At 34.3% G+C, this 19,950-nt stretch overlaps 3 protein-coding genes across 7 annotated transcripts; all 3 read left to right on the top strand.

The window, feature by feature from the left end:
- Positions 1 to 95: 95 nt before the first annotated feature.
- Positions 96 to 4,122, top strand: LOC147292367 (small ribosomal subunit protein uS19m-like). Of its 4 annotated transcripts, XM_086233251.1 has the most exons (6): positions 96 to 113; positions 223 to 271; positions 798 to 853; positions 2,784 to 2,863; positions 2,972 to 3,048; positions 3,525 to 4,122. In XM_086233251.1, exons 4-6 carry the CDS (start codon positions 2,792 to 2,794, stop codon positions 3,805 to 3,807), a joined length of 432 nt encoding a protein of 143 aa, XP_086089377.1. In that variant the 5' UTR covers positions 96 to 113; positions 223 to 271; positions 798 to 853; positions 2,784 to 2,791; the 3' UTR covers positions 3,808 to 4,122. The 4 variants fall into 4 exon arrangements, with proteins under 4 accessions (XP_086089377.1, XP_086089380.1, XP_086089378.1 ...); XM_086233254.1 differs by lacking the exon at positions 96 to 113 and having other exon boundaries at positions 132 to 271; positions 2,975 to 3,048; XM_086233252.1 differs by lacking the exon at positions 96 to 113 and having other exon boundaries at positions 182 to 271; positions 822 to 853.
- A 1,398-nt stretch (positions 4,123 to 5,520) lies between these two features.
- PMP (putative type 1 membrane protein) lies at positions 5,521 to 10,681 on the top strand. 2 transcript variants are annotated; one of them, XM_086232022.1, is made up of 12 exons: positions 5,521 to 5,680; positions 5,774 to 5,857; positions 6,199 to 6,294; positions 6,403 to 6,478; positions 6,588 to 6,683; positions 6,788 to 6,861; positions 6,977 to 7,084; positions 7,196 to 7,333; positions 9,152 to 9,257; positions 9,499 to 9,707; positions 10,142 to 10,261; positions 10,382 to 10,681. In XM_086232022.1, the coding sequence occupies exons 1-11, from the start codon at positions 5,609 to 5,611 to the stop codon at positions 10,208 to 10,210; spliced, it is 1,128 nt and encodes a 375-aa protein (XP_086088148.1). In that variant the 5' UTR covers positions 5,521 to 5,608; the 3' UTR covers positions 10,211 to 10,261; positions 10,382 to 10,681. The 2 variants fall into 2 exon arrangements, with proteins under 2 accessions (XP_086088148.1, XP_086088149.1); XM_086232023.1 differs by having other exon boundaries at positions 10,365 to 10,681.
- Positions 10,682 to 15,730: 5,049 nt separating this feature from the next.
- PTAC5 (plastid transcriptionally active 5) lies at positions 15,731 to 19,668 on the top strand. The gene is made up of 6 exons (XM_086232197.1): positions 15,731 to 16,383; positions 16,657 to 16,752; positions 16,900 to 16,989; positions 17,987 to 18,233; positions 19,218 to 19,255; positions 19,386 to 19,668. The coding sequence occupies exons 1-6, from the start codon at positions 15,838 to 15,840 to the stop codon at positions 19,479 to 19,481; spliced, it is 1,113 nt and encodes a 370-aa protein (XP_086088323.1). The 5' UTR covers positions 15,731 to 15,837; the 3' UTR covers positions 19,482 to 19,668.
- The last annotated feature ends 282 nt before the right edge of the window (positions 19,669 to 19,950 follow it).

Raw genomic sequence — 19,950 nt, 5'->3', positions numbered from 1 at the left:
TTATTTTCTAAGACAATCTAAAGGCATGGGCTAAATCAAAAACAGCCCACAATAAGAACTATCACTTCCAAAAAGAAACGACCATCTCGTTCCCTCTCATCCTTCAGTCGCAGGTCTCTCCACCTTTCCGGCTTTCCTTGTACTTTGTTTTCTTCTCTCTCTCTCTCTCTCTCTCTCTCTCTCTCTCTCTCTCTCTCTCATTTTCTCTTCTCTGTTTCTCAGTCTGTTTGTCAGGAATATTTCTCTAGATTTGGATTTGGCTCAAACACAGGTCAGAATGTCAGATTATACCTTTGTTCTTTTTTCTTCTTTTTTTTTTTTAATATTGATATATTTCTGAATGAATGTTAGGGTTTTTTTTTTTTTGGGGTTTGATTATAATTACAAACTAGTACTAGTTACAAATGAAGTTACACGATTTAATATCAATACTCATTTTCACATTAAAGAAAAGAATTGAAGAGAGAGACAAATCTTAGCGAGTACCTGTTGCCTAAGAGTTTTCAGAGCTACACCCAATGATTCATATTTCCCATTTACTTTTTACATAAATAAATAAGCCTCAACTATATCTTCTTGCCATTTTCATAAACATTAATTCATTGAAATTAAGAACATTGTAATTTGACTTCTGCTTGGTACGTAACAGCTCTCGCTCTCTTTCCCTCTGTTTCGATTTGGGTATCGGTGAAGGTTGGGAGGTTGTTGCTGGGTTTGGGGATTTCTGCTTGATTTGCTAGTTGTCAAATTTCTGTTATTAATTTGTTTATTTGGGTCGTTTCTTAATTTTTTTTCAGGTGCTGATATTTTATTGATTTCAGCTGCTGCACTTGGTTGTTGATTTCAGTTCCAGGTATCTGTTTTTTTTTTTTTTATTTATTATTTGTTTCTTAAAAAATGGTAAAATGAGAAAATTGGGCTTCATTCTAAGGATTAAATTCTGATGAGGTGAGAATCAAAGCCCAGAAATTTAGGTTGGGTTAAACCATCTCACACCAGTTTGCTTGGGTTAAAGCCTTGTAGCCCAGAAATTAATGGCATTGGCAATTTTTGGCATTACATCAGTTTGGGACATACTAGCTAGAAGCATCACAGCTACTATTCATAATTTTTTTGCTAAGCACATGAAGTTTGTACTTGTCAAAGTTAAACATCTTTCAAGTTCATCTTGTTTGTGCACCAAAAAGTTATTGGGAGACTTGGGATTGATTTTAATTGTATTGAATTTTGCTGGTTTTGTTGGTGTTTATTATAATTCTGAGCTAGGAAATTTCTGCTAGTATGTTCATTATTGAGGACATGTTTTGTTATGTTCATTGTTGTTTGAACTAAAATAATTTACTGATTTTCTTGTCCTCTTTTTTAACTAAAATAATCATTATTATGTTGATGGTTGTTTGAACTATATGTTCTATATATGTATATGTATATGTGCATGACATCACCGATTGCAAGTTGTGTATGTGTTACTTTGCCTCTTTTTGTTGCTCCGTCATTTTTGTTCTATGCATATAACATCACTGATTCCTGTAACGTGACTTTTTCTTTTGGGATTGTTTATCAATAAGCCACGAAAAAAAACACACTCAAGCAATAAACCCAGACTACTTTGTCTTTATTCTGCAGCCCCAAATTTTCCCCAAGTTTGACCGATCGGCCTAGCTTTGTTTTATAAATTTTTCAGTTTTTTTTTCCCCCCCTTTTTTTTAATTTTTTTCTCATCCATGTTTTTTAAGGCCCTAAAGCTTAGTACGCCCTACTACATCCTCATATAACCACTATAACTCAGTGAGTACATCCATGGTTAAATTAATTTATGGACTCCGTTTAGGGTTTGATGAACTTGCTCACCTTAGAAAAGAAGCCTTTAGAAGATAATGAAATTAAATTCAAAAGCTATGTATGAAACATTAGTTGATTTGATGAAATCAATTTTGTGTTTCTAATCTGCTAAATATATATAACTTCTTATTTGCATCATAACCTAACACTCTGTTGATTTGGTGAAAGTAGATATAGGGTGAGAGTTGTCATTGTGGAATATTTTTCTTGTTAATTTGGTGTGGTGTTGTCGAGTTGATATGATTTGAAGAATGATGAGGTGTATGTTGATGGCTGGATGTTGTTTTTATGTGATGCTTTTATATTTGTATCTTATAAAGGAAAGTTTGTATGCTATTTATGTGTTGTTTATGCTAATGCACTGAGAGGTCATTGTTGTTTATTTATTTATTGGCTTTGATGTATGGCAATGCTTGAGTGATCTAATTAATTTGAGGACGTAGATTTTCATTTTTGTGTTGAAGCAAAAAGGTCCAAAATTGGTTAAAAAACCTTATATGATGCTGTTTTCGTGTTAATATAGATATATACCACACTTATAAAAATATATTTATTTATTTATTTATTATACTTAAAAGGCTAAAGAAGTTCCTAAAAATACCCAATTTTGTTATAGACCAATACCAAATCAATGAAAATGTACAATACTTACCACAAGATTGGATTGGATTACATTATGTAATTGGTTCGGGTTGAATTTGATTCTATAATAGTGATATGATTCACTCCAACTTGAGAAATGAGGATTTTCTCGGGTTGGGGTGTGACAAGGTATAGTGTGAGGGACAGACAATGATTGGATTGGTCTTGTATGGCATAAAATCATTGATTTTGAATCGATAAACACCCCTTCCAAGTTGTCCTTCCCTTACCAACATGTTTCTTCTGTTCTTATTATGGAACAACCTTCATTCATTCCAAGTCCAATTTTCATGAAACAGAGGAAGAGATGGCAAAGCGACTGATGTCAACCCTCAACCGTGGTTGGGTTCAGAAACTCCTCCCCATGTCCTCCACTAAGGTAATAATTACCTTGTACATATGTATTTGTCTATGTGTTTGATAGCATTGTGTGGATCTAACAGTGCTGTTGGTGTTGGTATTCTTTGGGTTGGTCCATTTGGTATAGCAGAACTCAGGAAAGGCGGTTCCTGTGGGACTGGCTGCACATGATAAAGCAGGTTACAGTACCCAAGCCAAACAAGAGTATGTTTCTTTACGCGGTTGTTCTATTTGCAATATTTTGCGCCATGTTTTTGTTTTTGTGGTGATTTTTTTTTTCACTAATTTTTTTGCTGTTATTGTCTCTTTGGTTGTGTATGTGTTTTATATAATTATTTTGGTTCTCTCTCTCTCTCTCTCTCTCTCTCTCTCTCTCTCTCTCTCTCTCTCTCTCTCTCTCTCTCTCTCTCTCTCTCTCTCTCTCTCTCTCTCTCTCTCTCTCTCTTTCTTTCTCATGTTTCTTGACGCGGTTGCACTATTTTTACTTGCCATGATTTTTGTTTTTGTGGCAATTATTTTGCTGAACATTTTGCTACTATTGTTTTTGTGGTTAGGTGAGCGGGGAATTCCCCGCTCTATGGTGAGCGAGTGATCATTACTGTGTATATATATATGTGTGTGTGTGTGTGTGGTTTTCCAAAAGAATATTTGTGATTTTGTTGGATTTTGTTTTTGTGCAGGTCTCATTATTATGACGGCGCTTTTGTTGATGCATTCCTAATGAAAATGAAAAAAAACAAAGATCTTCTTAATAATAGGAAAATTTGGTCGCGTAGATCTACAATTTTACCAGAATTCGTTGGTAGCATCGTCCGTATTTATAATGGAAAAACTCATATTCGTTGCAAGATCACTGAAGAAAAGGTTGGTCATAAATTTGGAGAATTTGCTATGACACGGAAACGAAGAGTTCCACAGAAAAATGCTGCACCAGTAAGAAAAAGCAAAGGGGGCAAAAAGTAGAAGTCTTAGTGCATGCAATGGGATATAGCCGGCAGGGAAATCCAAATTAACATTTCATTTTCATCCTTTTTGATTTTAGAATACCAGGTTGTAGTGAAATAAATAACATATTTGATTCTATCCGAATCAAAGATGAAACCAGAGGAGCACCATACATGAATGGTGATTGGTAGGAATTTTCCTGTGGAGGATTAGCTATAGTGGATTTGATTGATTAATCAATGAATGGTTGAGAATTGAGAATTTCTCAGTGGATGTTCAAAGTTCAGGTTGGTTTCATATTGAATGCGATAAAGGGAAGCAACCACTTTTTCATATAGTTTTCCTGGCTATGACAAAGTGACAGATATGTTTGTAACAAATTAGATGCAAGAGCAAAGCTCTTTGCAACCAATGGTGCAAAAATTATGAAGTGTATTCTCCTCATATCTATTCATTACATGCTAATGTGAAAGTTGATTGTGAGAGGAACGGTTTATAAATTTTGAAGTGTCAATTTTGACATTTGATGCCTTGGTAATTAAAACAAGACCCATCTTCAATCTTGCATGCATCATCACCATAGCATCAAGTTTGGATTCTTGGTATAAATTAACGGTAAGCTTTTTCATTTGCCATTTGTGATTACTAAGGTTGGTTGCCCATCAGTCAGGGCTGACATTGCATTTTCTGTCTAGCCCCCATTCTCACACTGCAACAATATTGCTATTGTTCCTTCAAGTTTTTAACTGATGTTTCACTTTGTCCATACTAAACGCCTAAATCAAAATTGGACTCAAATTGAGAAGTTTCAAAAAGGTAAAATTTGGTCCCTATATTTTGGGCTAACTTCTACTTTTGTTAATATAATTTCAATTGCTTTGAATTTGGTCATGCAATTTATAAATTGTTGCAATTCAATAACATATTAGCATTTTCGTTTATTAATTGTCAATTGCGCTTTTGATCATGTTTCTTTATAAACCGTTGTGATTTTGATCATATACTTTATAAATCATGAGCAATTTAAAGATAGATTCAATGAATTAAAGGTTAAATACATAAATGATCCACGAACTTTACATTGATTCTCAATTTGGTCCATAAATTATAAAAAGTATCAATTTGGTTCACAAATTTTTCAAGTTGTACCAAAATAATACAAACGTTAACTTCCATCCGAAAATTAACAGAATTGGTCACATGAAAATGTGATGAATGAATTGAAATGTCCCTTAAAATGTGGTCACTTGCTGTGTACATATCCAGTTTTCGTTAAATTTTTCGATGGAAGTTAACATTTGTACTGCTTTGGTATAACTTAAAAAATTCGTAAATCAAATTGACATTTTTTATAGTTAGTGGATCAAATTGAGATTCACTATAAAGTTCATGAACCATTTTTGTATTTAACCCATGAATTAATGAGCAAAAATATTAAGGTATATTTGAATTGCAATGGTTTATAAATTATATGACTAAAATTAAAACTTTGAAACTACACTAACAAAGTAGAACTTGACTCACACTACAATTATCAAAAGTAAAATTAAGCCCAAACATGGATATTGTGTGAGTTATTAAAACTCGTTAATGTGCTCAGTTTGAGTATTTTCTTTTGGGTGCAAAGATAAATCCAAAAACTTATTTGTCGTACTTGTCAACAAGCCTTGTAGCCCAAAATCGAAAGCACACGGTTTACTTTCGTGATTCTCAAACGACGTCGCTTCTTTCCTCCAGTCATAAGGAAATTTCGGTTTGTCCCTCCCTCGTGCTTTCAATCCCCAGAGCCACAGATCAGATCCTCCCTCTCTCTCCCCCAATGGATTTGTTCGCACGCAGTGTCTGCTTCTACCTACTCACCATTTCCTCGCTTCTCTTCTCGCAAGCTAGGGTACTCTCTCTCTCTCTCTCTGTATCTATATATGTATGCATCGATGAAAGGTTGTTGATCTGATAATTTTGGTGTTGTTCGATTTTGATCCAGGCCGAAGGTGCTGCTTCCGTCTTCTTCATTGATAGCTCTACTCATCGGTTTCTTCGCAATCCGTCCTCAAACGATGTTGTCAAGGTAATTCCAGCAACTGTTTCTGCTTCTCATTTACCTATTTGTATTCAACAATTTTACTTCGATTGGATTTCTAAGTAAACCACCTATTCAATTTAATATAATTTAACTGAAATTGTTAGAAATTCAATCGTATCGATCTATTTCCCAAATTATACATAAAAGGGACTCTTGGGTTTTTCTTTTTGCCAAATTTTAAGCATACCCACATTCTTATATTTTAATTTTATTCAACATTGCAAGAGGTAGTTTGTCTTTATTTATTTATTAACTTGTTTGTAGATATTGGACAATTTCATGTTGTTCTTCATGCCTGCTAATATCACATGCTTTTGATTTCACAGCCTAACTCAATGTTACTCCCAGAAGTCAGTGCTGCTGTGTCAGTGTTGCTTGGATTTGCACCGCCTCCTACACTCTCCGCCGATGGTTCATCTAAGGTCTTTGATACAATGAGTAATGTGAAGTTATTTTCTCTATTACTTCCCATCTTGTTGCTCAAAGGTTTAATTCATGATATTTTTGTTGTGTTTTTGTTATTTTGGTAGTTGAATGAGGTTCTCGTTCCTAATCCATTCAATAGACCTCGTGCTGTTTTTGTGCTGGAAGTCAGAGGAATTGGAGGTATTTACACCTTGCTTTCCAAATGCATGTTAAGCTATGACTCTTATATTGTATATTTATTGTTTTTTGTTGTGGGCTTATCATCAACGTGGATGGATTATACATGCAGATCCTTCGCTTGTAGTCAAAGATAATGCCATGCTCAGAAGTGCCTATAGTACCAAGATTGATTTTGGTGCAGACAAAGCTGACATTGAACTTCCGGGTATATGACCTTTTCTAATTGTATAATTCGCTAAAATAATGCAGGAACATTTCCATTCCTTATCTAGAATTACATGAGTTTGTTCATTATATGGGTTGTTGCAGATGAAGGTGAAGTCTCTGTGTTTTCTTTGGATGAACAATTGGTAGATTATACTGACAAAGAAATTGGCGATTTTGTGAGTCATGCTTAAAGTTATTTTATATTATATTTTGTTTACCTATTCATATGCTTGGTTTCTCCCCCATATACATGGAAATGAATTTGAGATTGTATTGAACTTTTTTTGTTAGGCATCATTGATGGGTGGATCATATGTTGTTGATACATCAGAACCACTAAATGGAGAGTTGACCATCCCCTTGGCCAATGGTGACAATTTGAAGCTTCATATGTCAAAGGTTCTTAGTATTCAGTATTATAGTTTCACTGTTTGATTATATACATATTATTTATACTTTTAAAAAATTTGGCCACTTATATTAGAGGATCTGCATCTTATGTGTTTGCAGAAGGCAGACAGGAAATTCACAACTAGCCTTTTGTCTCTCATTCGCAATTTTGGAAGGGCAATGACGATGCATGAAGATTTGGTGCACAGTATTCACAGTCCAGCTGAGTTATTAACAGGCTGTTTTGATGGCATCAAGGTGTTGTTTCCTTCCCTTTTTTTTTTTTTTTTTTTTTTTTTTGTAAATTCAAAGTTTAGAACATAAGTTAAGCTAATTTTCTGAATGTAAGTGTTGTTTTATAAAGATTATATTTTAGCTAGTAATCTAACAGTTAAGATAAGGAGGACAAGCCGTAGGCGTTCTGCATGGATTGTGATGCTTGATATAATGAACTCCTAGAAAATGAATAGAATGCACCCAGATTAGGACAGTTAAGTGGAGATATTTTCATCATGTGCCAACATGAATAAGCTGAGGGGCATCGAGCATGCATCCAGTGGCCATTTGAACATAACTAGATTAAAAGTCTGGAGTCTTATATTATGTCATGTTGCAAAACTTCAAAGTAGTGACAATAGTGTTCTTGTTGTGTGTGTATGTGTATGGTTAGGGAAAGGGGGGGGGGGGGGGTGGTTTGGAGTTGCTCATTAACAATAGGAAATGCAACCTATAAGATCAAAGTTTTAGGATGCTATTGCATCTCTAAAGCTTATAATAATCTACAAGGAAGTGGTTCTTAACTTCATTAATCTTCCCCAGGGCCTTAAAGTGATAATTTGTAGGGTGGGTTTGGTGTTGGACTTGGGTCCAAACTTACAAAATAAAATGAAATAAATAAACAATTCTTCTCCACCATTTACTCTCTGTTCTGCATTTCAATAACCTCTCTTCTTTCTTTCTTTCCAAATTGGTCATAACAATAGAAGACCACTTTTCAGATGTATCCTCTAGCAGAGACTCTGTTTTTCTATTTTTCTGATCTGACATCCAATGAAGAGAAGGCATAACCCAAGAAACCACTTAGTCCATTATGACAAACCAGAATTTATCAGTGAAAAAAGTGATTTCCTACCTCTTCATTTTAAAGGATTCCTTTGATGGTTTCTTATATTTACTTAATTTTTTTTTTAATTCTTTGTTCGTACAAGAAAGTTTTGAATTATTGCTCTCCTAATTCTATCCACATTCTTATAAGCATAAGCTGCATAATATAATTTAGAGAACTATTTTATGTGAGGTACTTCTCTTATTGGGATATGTTGCTCACTCAACACCTACTTATGCCCGCAGCTAAATGCTTGAATCCATTGAATGAAGTGCATATTTTGAAGTGTGACGGTTTCCTTTTATGTTTTCTTTTGTTGATAAGAAACAGAACAAATTTATTAATATGAAATAAATAAAAGTACAGTAGCAGTGGATCAGTAGTTCACTGAAGGTAAAAAAAAATATCTCTAACACCCAGCTGGTGGTAGTCCATGTAGAACAAGCCTTGTGAATTTGTAGTATGATGGCTATATTGTGGGTTGTATAGATGGAATGAAATAAGAGAATTTTTAAATATTGCTTTTTTTTGGGGGGTGGGGGGGACTTATAGTAATCTTTCTTATTTATGCGGTTTGTGGAAGGCTGCGATCTTAAGTTATTCTTGTTTAGCTTAGATGTTTTGTGATGCTAATTTGACATAGTATTGGACATTGTATGATGTTTGTAGTAGCTGGTTGGTTAGTCTTTTATGTATTTTCAATTTTTCAGTGTCCAATTTTTCACTGTGTTTGTATCTATATTGATAATCATTTTAATAAAATCCTTTTGTTTCTCAAAAAAAAGTTATACATCAAAATATACTCTCAAAATGATGATTCCACAAGTTATGTGTCTTCAATATATGCGCAGACATGAGCAAACACGCACACTTGCATCATATGTATTCACTTCTGTTTTTTTATGTTTCTTTTTTCTTAGGCAACTGTGTTCTCTTACATAGCTTCATAAAATTTTATAATATTGTGATAGGTTTTGCAAGAGCAGTATGGACCTGAAGGTGTTGCTCAACATGGAGTGGAGCTACTACTTGCTACATTGTCCAAGATATTTGATTCACTCGAAGATTTATACAAAGGTGATCTTCATCTTGGTTTTTGTTAATTATTGTCTGATCTCAGAATGTAACTTTGCAATATTCCTATGCCAAGTATACAAAATTCTTGACGTTTCGTGTGATAGTCTTCACATAGTTAATTTTTGTCCTTGTAAGGTAGCTCCTGCTTCTTGAAATATTGTAGCCAATTTTCTTCATTCAATAATTTGGTTGAAATTTTTCTTCAGTCATTAAAATTGACACTAAATTAACAATATGGCAGGTCAAATTGTTGGAGCTATCCTCTTCAATGAACTTGCACCTGTGGCGTCGGAAAAGATGCTGAGTGTGATGTTTACTCATCGGCCATCTCCGCGTTGGTTGTCAGAAACAAAAGTCCCAACAAATGCGACCATTGTGGAAGTGTTATTGGTTAGACGAATACTAGCTTGGATCACAGGAATAATTCTTATCATTGCAACTCTCTTGGGGGTAAGATTTACTTGTCAATGAAGACCTACAGTAACAGCCAAAAAAAAAAAAAAAAAGGAAAAGAAAAATGATGAAATGATGGCTAAGAACCATTTTTTACATGATGTTTGGCTTGAATTTGGTGAAAAAAGTTGAAAATTTAAGGATGAGAAGAATCATACTAATTCTACTCAAATATCTACATTGATTTAACAGGTATAGGGATTTAGTTCAAATTAGGAGTTAGGAAAAAAATTAACGGGGATTTCTCAAATTAGTCTTATCAAGATACCTTTGTACAATAGGCTCATGTGTATTGACAAATATATGTTTTTGATTGATCTTGTAGATTAATGAAACTATTTTGTGTTTTGGCCCTGGTGGCTATGTGATACAGTTAGACAAATGGTTAAAGGATATTTTCTTGACATTTGGCTGTCATTGTTTCTGTATAGGTATACTTCCTTTTGAATATGCCACTCACCAGGGATACGTTACTGTACGCTAATGTCAAGCTGGACTAAGCATGAAAGGGAGATACTTGATCAATGTTTCAAGTGCCCGAAGAGACCCAGGTTGCCACTACACCTATTATGACATGTTTATCTATAGATGCCTTGCTGTATGTATCCTTGATTAACTGTTGTTGGGATACTGTTACTCGATGATATTGAACAGGTTTCTCTATCTAACAGGTGTTCTCTCATTTACACACTGATGGCACGAAGTGGGAATTGGGTTTATGGAAAAGTTAATTGTTAGACATAGGGGGGTTTTTGTATATGTAAAGTATGGTTTGGGCACCAGGGGTCCAGGGGTGTGAGAAATTGGGGGTATGTTGAATTCAGTTATTATCTGCATTAGGATTATTGAGGAGATTCTCTATGATATGTATTTGCTGGACTTAAATATAAAATTTCACATTATGTATTGTACCTCCTGAGTTCGGAATAAAGAAAATGATTCTATCATTTATTTATCAATGGTATTTTTTTTTTTCTATGATCAAATTATTTCGTGCATTGCATGTATATGTTCTTAATATACCCTTTGAAATCTTGACCAACATTTTGAGGTTGATCTTACCACTTTTCAAGTTTTTAAAATTTATAATTTAAGAAAACTGCGACAAATCCTGAGAAAGAACAACAAGATGCAAAGATGCCTTCAAACATAGGTCAACTTGATATGTATCTAATTTGTTTTAAGAGTATTGCTAGGGATTTTAAATTTGTGCATGTTAGTGGTACCTTACTATTTGCTTCCTACAAAGTAGAAAGAGTTATTTACACTTATATCCCTTGAGGTTTATCAATATACATCTTCTAGAGTTTTAAAAATTATACATACACCTCTTAAGGTTTCAAAATGGTTGCATATAAGTCTCTGCAAGAGAAAACAATAAATAAACAAAAAAGAAGATATTTGTATTGATGTTGGACCTTACATCTTGAGTAATTTTATTAGGTTATTTCACCCCCTTAGCATGTCTTTTGCATATCTTCTCATCATTTTTCATCTCACTGTAGGGGTTATGTGCAACAGTTTGGAAACCTTATGGAGTGTGTGTAATTTTTTAAGCCCCAAAGTGTGTACGTAAAAAGACGATAAACCTTAGAGGTGTAAGTGTAAATAACTCAACGTAGAAACTACCTTTTTAATGTATGATGAAAAATGTCCATCAACCTTAAACGTTGGGGAAAGGGTTTGTAATAGGGCCACACATGTGTTATGTAGGCTAAGGTTCGAGTCTAATCCACCAACTAACCTAATCTGATTGAGTTGGTTTTTTCTAATCGAAACTGATCGATTATGAGCCTAGAAGCGGATGAATCCAAGCCAAGTTGCGTTTTGAATGGGTTGGGTCGAGCTAGTTTTAAATAGAATTTTGGGATATACTTTCTTTTTTTTTTGTCAACTTTTAAGATATACCGAATTTTCATTTTTATGTTGTTTTGGGAGTGTTTTTCATACAAGGTCTACACACCATGCGATCGATTTTTACATTATGTAATGTATTATGTAATGTATCTCCTGAGTTTGGAATAAATAAAATGTTTCAATCTTTATTTATCGACGTTACTTTTTTTTTTCTTTTTTCTATGGTCAAATATTATTTTGTGGACGCATGTGTAAGTGCTTAAATATGCCCTTTGAAATCTTGCCCAACATTTTGAGGTACATCTTCCCCCTTTTCAAGTTAATAAATTTATAATTTAAGAAAATTGTAACAAATCCTGAGAAAGAACAAGATGCTTCAAATATAGGTCAACTTGATATGTATTTGATTCTTTTAAGAGTATTGCTAGGGATTTTGAATTTGTGTACCTTAATGGTACCTTTTTAATGTATAATGAAATGTGTCCATCAACCTTAAACGTTAGTGAAGGGAAACGTATAGGGGTGTACGCACAGGGACGGACCCAGAAATTTAAAACGGGGTGGGCTAAACTTTAAGGCTATTGAAATTTCGATGGCATACTGTTTATGTTTATGACACTTCTCAAATTCAAATAACTTATTAAAACACTTCATTGATTTAGAATGCAATTTATTCAAAGAAAACTCGAAGTGAATTTCATTAATAAACAACAAAAAATACACATACTTAAGTTGTGCCCTACGATTCTTCATAATATAAAAATTATCAATAACAAAATCATAACTGATAGTATCAACAAAATATTTTTCAATGTGGATAACCATATAATAAGCAAAAAACTCATCACATATCTTATTTCGAAGTCGATTTTTAATAAATTTCATGGATGATAATGTTCGTTCAGTTGTTGCCCTCGAAACAGGAAGAGTCAACACAAGACGAATCAATCTCTCAATCAACTATTATGATTTTCTTGTTCTAACAAGTTCATGACATAATTCATAAATGGAGGACAACACATTATGAAATTGTAAATAATGTGTGAAATATTAGAATTGTCTATTATGTGTGATCAATTAAAAAATTAATGACTATTTAATAAAATAAATTAACAAATTAACAACATATCAACAATTTAAAAAATTAATAGTTCTATAACATATTATAACAAACTCAAACATCCCCTAACTTAAAATTTTAGAACTCTTAATTGAAATTGAAAGCCCTAAATTAAAACCATAACTCAAAAAGCTAACTCTAAATTTAAAGATTCAAAAGGAGTTATTGGGTGCATGTCAACAATTGAGTATTGTGTTCTTGGTAATATTACTACAAGCTATTTTTTGGGCTAATATTACTACAAGCTTTTTTTTTTTTTTGCCAAAACATGGGGTGGCTGTAGAGGTACGTCCGTCTCTGTGTACACGTGTTGGGTAGGCTTAGGTTTTTGTTCAATCAACCAACTAACCTAATCTGACTTGGTTAAGCTAGAAATGGATGAATCCAACCCAAGTTATGTTTTAAATGGGTTGGGTTGAATCGGTTTAAAATTTTGGGATATACCCAAGGAATAAAATTTCGGGTTTCGAGAAAATTTCGATGGAAATTTCAAAAATTTTAAAATTTCGACAGAAATTAGACGGAAACGACGGAAATTGCTATCAAAATACGGAAATTTTGAATGAAACTTTACCATATGTTTATTTAACATATTATCTACTACATTGATAAAAAACATTGAATAGACCAAATTATATAGTAGGTTTCATGTAATATAAGATAAATATAATGTGCGTTGGAGGCAAATACTGTTAAAAAAATAGTTCACTAATTAATAATTACATAAATTTGATTGAACAAACACCTCAGAGGTTGTGAAATTTATTTCCAGTTTTTTATAAATGAAAAGAACTTTTCAGAGCTTTAGATTATTGTTGTTGTGCTTGTTTGAAGTTGTTCAATTATTACTTTCTTTGGGAATTTCAAGGACGAAATTCTTATAAGAGGGATAGATTGTGAGACCCCGTATTTTTTCAAGTTTTATTTTAAAAATTTATTTGAGAAATAAAATATTTTGAGTTAATTTTATAATTTTTGTTTTAAATTAGTTTGACCTGTTTTTTGACTTTTCGAACTATTGGACTTTTGACTTCGATTTGTGGCTTGTTGGAAAGGTCTCGAACACACGAACACGTAAGCGCAAACTGTGCATCGATTGAAGCTATAGTTTAAGAGATATGAGCATTTGAAATGAAGGATATTTTTGTAAATTTATAAACATGAGTTTTAAAAACTCAAATTAAATTTTTTATGTTAATTTCTCTCTCCTCATTACATCATTCACGCAACCCACTCTACTAGTCTACTCTCATTCTCTTTCCTCATTTCATCATTCACGCAACCCACTACTCTAAGTCTATCTCTTCTCTCTCCTCCCTCTTTTCTCTTTCTTTTCTTCCCTTTTCTCTTTCTTTTTTCTATTCTTCTTCTTTCTCTCATATAGTCATATCCTCCATCAGAAGTCCAGTTCGTGCTCTCTCTCATTCATCTCTCTCTCTCTCTCTCTCTCTCTCTCTCTCTCTCTCTCTCTCTCTCGGCATCTTCATCCCCTCATCGGTGCCGGCCACTAGCCCACTCTAATCTCTTTCTCCCTCCTCTCGCCCTCTGTCGCCGCCCCCTGCCGCTGAAACCCACCAAAACCCAGCCCTTCCTCTCTTCCTCCACGGCTTCAGCTCCTCCCAAAACCCAACCTCCCCAAAACCCAGCCTCCCAAAACCCATAAATCCACCCAGTCGAAAATTTCGGCGAAATCATCGAAATTGAAACGAAATTTTGTTGGTTTAGGGTTAAAATTTCCATACCTCAAAAAATCGAAAAATTTCGGTGAAATTTCGCCAAAATTTTTGAAATTTAAATCCATGGATATACCTTGTTTTTTGGAGTGTTTTTCTTATGAGACCAAAATACAAGGTCCAAAAACCATGCGATCGAACAAGAGATTTTTTTCTGTGCGTCTTATTTTGATTTTAAAGCACTATACTTAATGATTGTTGACTAATTAAACTTAGTTACATATGACAATCATACAAAGAAAAATTTTAACTAAAGGACTCCAACTATACCTCATGTCTCTATCAGGACATCAATTTCATTTTGTATCAACTGAGGACTGAAACTTTCATTTTATGTCAATTAAGGACCTTGTTTTTTTTTTGTTTTTATGTCAACTTTGGCCCGACATTAGATCTATCAAATCTCCACCAAATTCAGTAAACTTATACTGAGTTTAAAGGTATGCATCTCCTTTTTACAACCATATAAAGATTACTCAAATCGGACATTTACAACTCTAGATAATCGGCTCCAAAGTAAAATATCTGAAATTGTCCAATCGGACCTCTGGGAAAATATCTAGAAAATTGGACAGTTTTGAGCACCCTACTTTGGGGCCGATTATCCAGAGTTGTAGAGGTCCGATTTGGGTGATCTTTATATGGTTGTAAAGAGTTGATGCATATCTTTAAACTCAGTATAATTTTTCTGAATTTGGTGAAGATTAATGGGTCCAAAGTTGGGCCAAAGTTGAAATAAAAATTGAAAAAAACAGGATTCTTAATTGACACAAAATGAAAGTTTCAGTTCTCAGTTGACAAAAGTGAAATTCATGTCCTGAATAGAGAAATGAGGTATAGTTGGAGTCCTTTAGCTAAAATTTTCTCATCATACAAATGTAATTTTATTACATATCATGTGTGGTCCATGTGGAAAATTAATATGCATTAACATACAAGTCAAGAGAGAAAATAATCACATGCAATTTAATTTTATGATTGAGTTTTTACTCATAGTAAAAGTGAGTGACAATAATGTAGTGTCCATAACACCAAAGAGAAAAAATGCAGTTTGAAACAAGCGTCCCACCTAAAATTAAACAGCATAAAATAATCTTGGCCAAAAAAAAAAAACAGCATAAAATAATAATTTTAATCCTATTTTTAAAAAATATAGTATAGAAGTATTTTTGAGAATTTTCTAGTTTTTTTTTTCCTCTATTATATTAAAATAAATAAATAATAATAATTGGAAAATAGGAGATTGTGAAATGACCGTTATAACTGATAGTGGCGGTTAGCCAAACGAAGGCAGTTGAGGGTTGCATACTTGTTGTATACCCGGAACGTGTGGTTGGAAAGCTTCGTCAAAATTGATATCCACAGCTTCTTCTTCTTCAATTTCTCTCTAAAACCTCTGAGTCAGTCTCAGTCTGAGATGTCTTCCTCTTCCTCACTCACTCTCTTTCTCCACCCTCCTCCTCCTCTAACTCTTCACCACCCCAAAGCCCACCACTACTCTCTCTGCCTCCTCCGCTCCCTCACCTTCAAATCTCACATAATTTGCTTTTCTTCAAATTCAAATGCTTCCCATTACGAGCGCGAAGAGTCCCGCTGGCTCCGCGAGGAGCAGCGCTGGCTGCGAGAAGAACAGCGCTGGGTCCGCGAGGAGCAACGCTGGGCGCGTGACCGCGACGCCCTCCTCTGCGAAATCGCTGACCTCAAGCTCAAAATCCAGGCCTTGGAGCGCCAGGCCTCGCTCCAGGGAGGGGCTTCCGAGTCTGACACCATCGCCAACATCGCCGGCTTGCTGCAGGTACTCAAGGAGAAGAATCGGATTGCGGAGACCGGCTCCATTTCGAGTCCCTTGGAATTGGAGGAGAAGGAGAAGGAGGTGTTTACGGTTTCGGAAGTGAAGAAGGAGAAGAAGACGAGGGAGGCTCTGAGGCAGGGATCGGAAGGCCAAGAGGTTCGAGCAATGCAGGTCTGCTTTTGAAAGGCGAGTTTTGTTTTGGGGTTTTTATGCTTCATTTGTTATGTTTTTTTTTTTTTAATAATTTTTTTTAATGATATATTGTGATTAAAAGATTAAATGTATATCCGTGAATGTTATTTGCAATAGTTAAAAAGGTATTTTGCATATACTGAAGTCAATAAGAAACTTTTTTGTAATTGGGTATGTGTGGTTCTTTCCTTTTTTAGTGTTTTCTTCCAAATATGCTATGCAATATTTTGTTCTATATGTGTGATTTGACAGGAAGCATTGCTAAAATTGGGTTTTTACTCCGGTGAGGAAGACATGGAATTTTCTAGCTTCTCAAGCGGGACCGAACGTGCTGTGAAGACTTGGCAAGTAAGTTACAAATTTCATTATACATGATGAGAAAAAACTCAGAATCATCAGGTTGAACAAACTTTCCCAATGGAAATTATATAGGTTAGTTAAAGCTGTTCTTGGTTTGCTAACTGTCATTCATCTCATGGAATCAACTTTTGACAGGCCTCCGTAGGTGCCCCTGAAGATGGAATAGTGACTGAAGAACTTCTTGAAAGATTAATGGAGCAACGAATTGAGGGTGTTACTCCAAAGGTATGTTGAAATCATGAGGTTTTAGGGTTATTGTGGTTGCAGACTTGCAGCATTCATGTTAATTAATTGTCAGCCAATATGGTAAGTGGTCTAATCTTAAAAAGTATTGAAGCCACAGTTTCCATAGCCTTGGGACAACATACCATTAGCCTCCAATAAGGGGAGCAATTGATGTTTAAGTTTCAACACCAATATATCATACTTGGAATTGCACTTAGCAATAATGTAATTTATGTAGAGAGTACTAGTTCGGTTGTAAGAATGTCTGGTAAGTCATTACTTGCATTCCTTACTTGGGTGAAAAAGAACAGTTTGCTTTAAGAGGAACCAAAAACTCATTTGATTGTTCAATTTGAAGTGAAGTAAGCCTTCATTTCTTTAACCAGAGTCATTGTAACTAAATGTCACCAACAGTACCAACCTTCCTACTTAATTAAGAAATCAACATAAACCTCTGACTCTACACCGCTAACTCAGACACAAGGTTTTCTTGATTCCACTTCATGAGATGAACACATAACATGCAGACAAATACAACAGAACAGAACATACATAGTATAGCTTGACCATATAATATTATAATCTGCATCTTCATGTGTTACATACTTACATGTATTATTTCCACCAAGGAACTATGCTGCACTGTAATCTTTTTATATTAATAGATATAGCTAATATTATGAGATTGCAAATGCTATTCAAATGATTTCTAGCTTCCACAAGTGGTTTATATGTTGGAAAACAAGCAGTAAGTGCATAGTTTGAATTGTTAAGTTTGATACAAGCAGCAGACAATTTGGACTGTACAATCTGCCATCTTAATCGATACCATCAGGTGTAAATTGTTTTTTTTTTTTTGTAAGATCAGGTGTAAATTGTATGTGTAGATGCGAAAATTTCCTAATGCAAAACATGGTGCAATGTTAATTGTAGTGAATAAGTACATGGCCTGAAAAGTTGTAATTCTGTTTATGGATGAGTGGGTTCTGTTTTTCAGGAACATGTAAATGGAGCTGCAGTTACTTCTGTAACAGAAATTTCAGAGGTCCGGAAAACTGTTGTGGAAGAAGAAGGTGCAATAGAAGTAGAGGTGGATCATCATCGAGTTTTTCTCCTTGGAGAGAATCGCTGGGAAGAACCTTCTAGACTTACGAACAGAAACAAAAAAAGTGGTGAAAGCAAGAAAATGGATACCACAACAAGATGTCTTACTTGCCGTGGCGAGGGTCGCTTATTGTGTACAGGTACTCTTGTCTGTCTTCCTACCTTGTCCCTATATTCATTCAGAAACCATTGCCTTGATAGATTAAACTTTTCAAGTAATACTCTTAATCCAACCATGCATCATATGTATTTTCACATTTTTGTTTGATTGGATATTTTTAAAATAATGTTGAAAAATCACAAATGGATTTTAGTAATATTACTGAGATAGTAGTAGCCATTAGTCTTATCTTATGAACTTTCCTTTTCTTAGTATATGCTGGGACAGGGTCTGAAGTTGGCTTCTTACTGTTGTCCTAATATTTACCTAGTCAATGAGATTACTCCAATCAAATATTCTATCTCAGAAAGGGATTTTATGTTTCTACACAACCAAATAGTGCAGCGTGTTTCATTTGTTTTTCAAACACAACAGAAGAAGTTTTTAAGATCTCAAAATCACAAAATGAGAGCAAAGGTTATATGTGAATCTATAAAACCTATAAACTTACTACAAAACTGTTTAAAATTCCTAGACTTCTAAATATTTGAAGACTCATTCATGTCTTTCATTCTACATATTTGAAGAGTCATTTATGCATTTTCATTGTGTAGTTATTGGAAAAATAAAGGTTCATCCATAAAAATTGGTGGCTTGACCTTGTTGAGAGAGAGATTCCATATCGGGAATGTAAGGTCTTTCATAGTTGTTAATAAGGTGTTGGGCCTTAGACAAACAAAAAAAGGTGTTGGGCCTCTCCACCCATTGCCAATTGGTTTTGGGTTTGATGCTTCAATTTCCTTCAGACATCCTATGAGTTGACCATTGTGTTGTTGTGAAAAATATGAACATCTGGAATACAAGAAAACTGGATTTTGAAGAACTTTGATATGCTCGTAATGAATTCCTTAAAAAGCCTTTCTTATTACAGATTCTGATAAATTACGACCTCACAATTTGATGTTAAAATGGTCTTCAGCGGTCCTCATACTCTTGGTAGCTTATCTGTATTTCTTTGTTGCAGAATGTGATGGAACGGGCGAGCCAAACATTGAACCACAGGTCAGAGGATTTTACATGTGTGCCCATTCATGCACATGCACATACACAAACACACACATTATGCTTTTGCCATTATCATTTTCCAGCAGTGTCCAGGATATAGTTCTAATTATTTGGTTCAATGATGCAGTTCTTGGAATGGGTGGATGAGGGAGAGAATTGTCCATACTGTGAGGGTCTTGGATATACAATTTGTGATGTATGCGAGGGGAAACCAGTAGTTTAGGTATGATATATACTTCCATACATGTACAGTTTTATGCTATAGTGCATGTATTTGGTTGTGTAATGATATTTTGTATTGCTGTACAAATGCAGAAAATTGTATATTTATTATTAAGGTAGTTGCGGATGTGCTTGGAAACTTAAAGAGAAAATAAAAATAATAGTTGCCGGTTGGCAAATTTAGCATATATGATTAATGTCATTATTACATGATCAAATATTCAAGATAACACTTTAGGCTGAGCTACCGCTATATGGATTATGGTATCAATGGTTGAGCTACCAATTTGGCCAGATCATTTTAGTATCAGCTAGACTCTTGTTTTCTGTTTGGCCATATTAAATAAGTTGAAAAGTTAAAAGAATTATTTACATTTTAGGCTAAATGTCATAAACGGTCCATGGTAGTTTTGCCTCATATTTCCGTCATTCTTGTGGTTTTTTTAATTTTTTAAATCGTACCACCATAG

Source organism: Dryas octopetala, chromosome 2 (assembly GCF_963921425.1).
Source record: "Dryas octopetala chromosome 2, drDryOcto1.1, whole genome shotgun sequence".
Classification (NCBI taxonomy): Eukaryota; Viridiplantae; Streptophyta; class Magnoliopsida; order Rosales; family Rosaceae; genus Dryas; species Dryas octopetala.
This window is presented reverse-complemented; position numbering and strand designations above follow the sequence as displayed.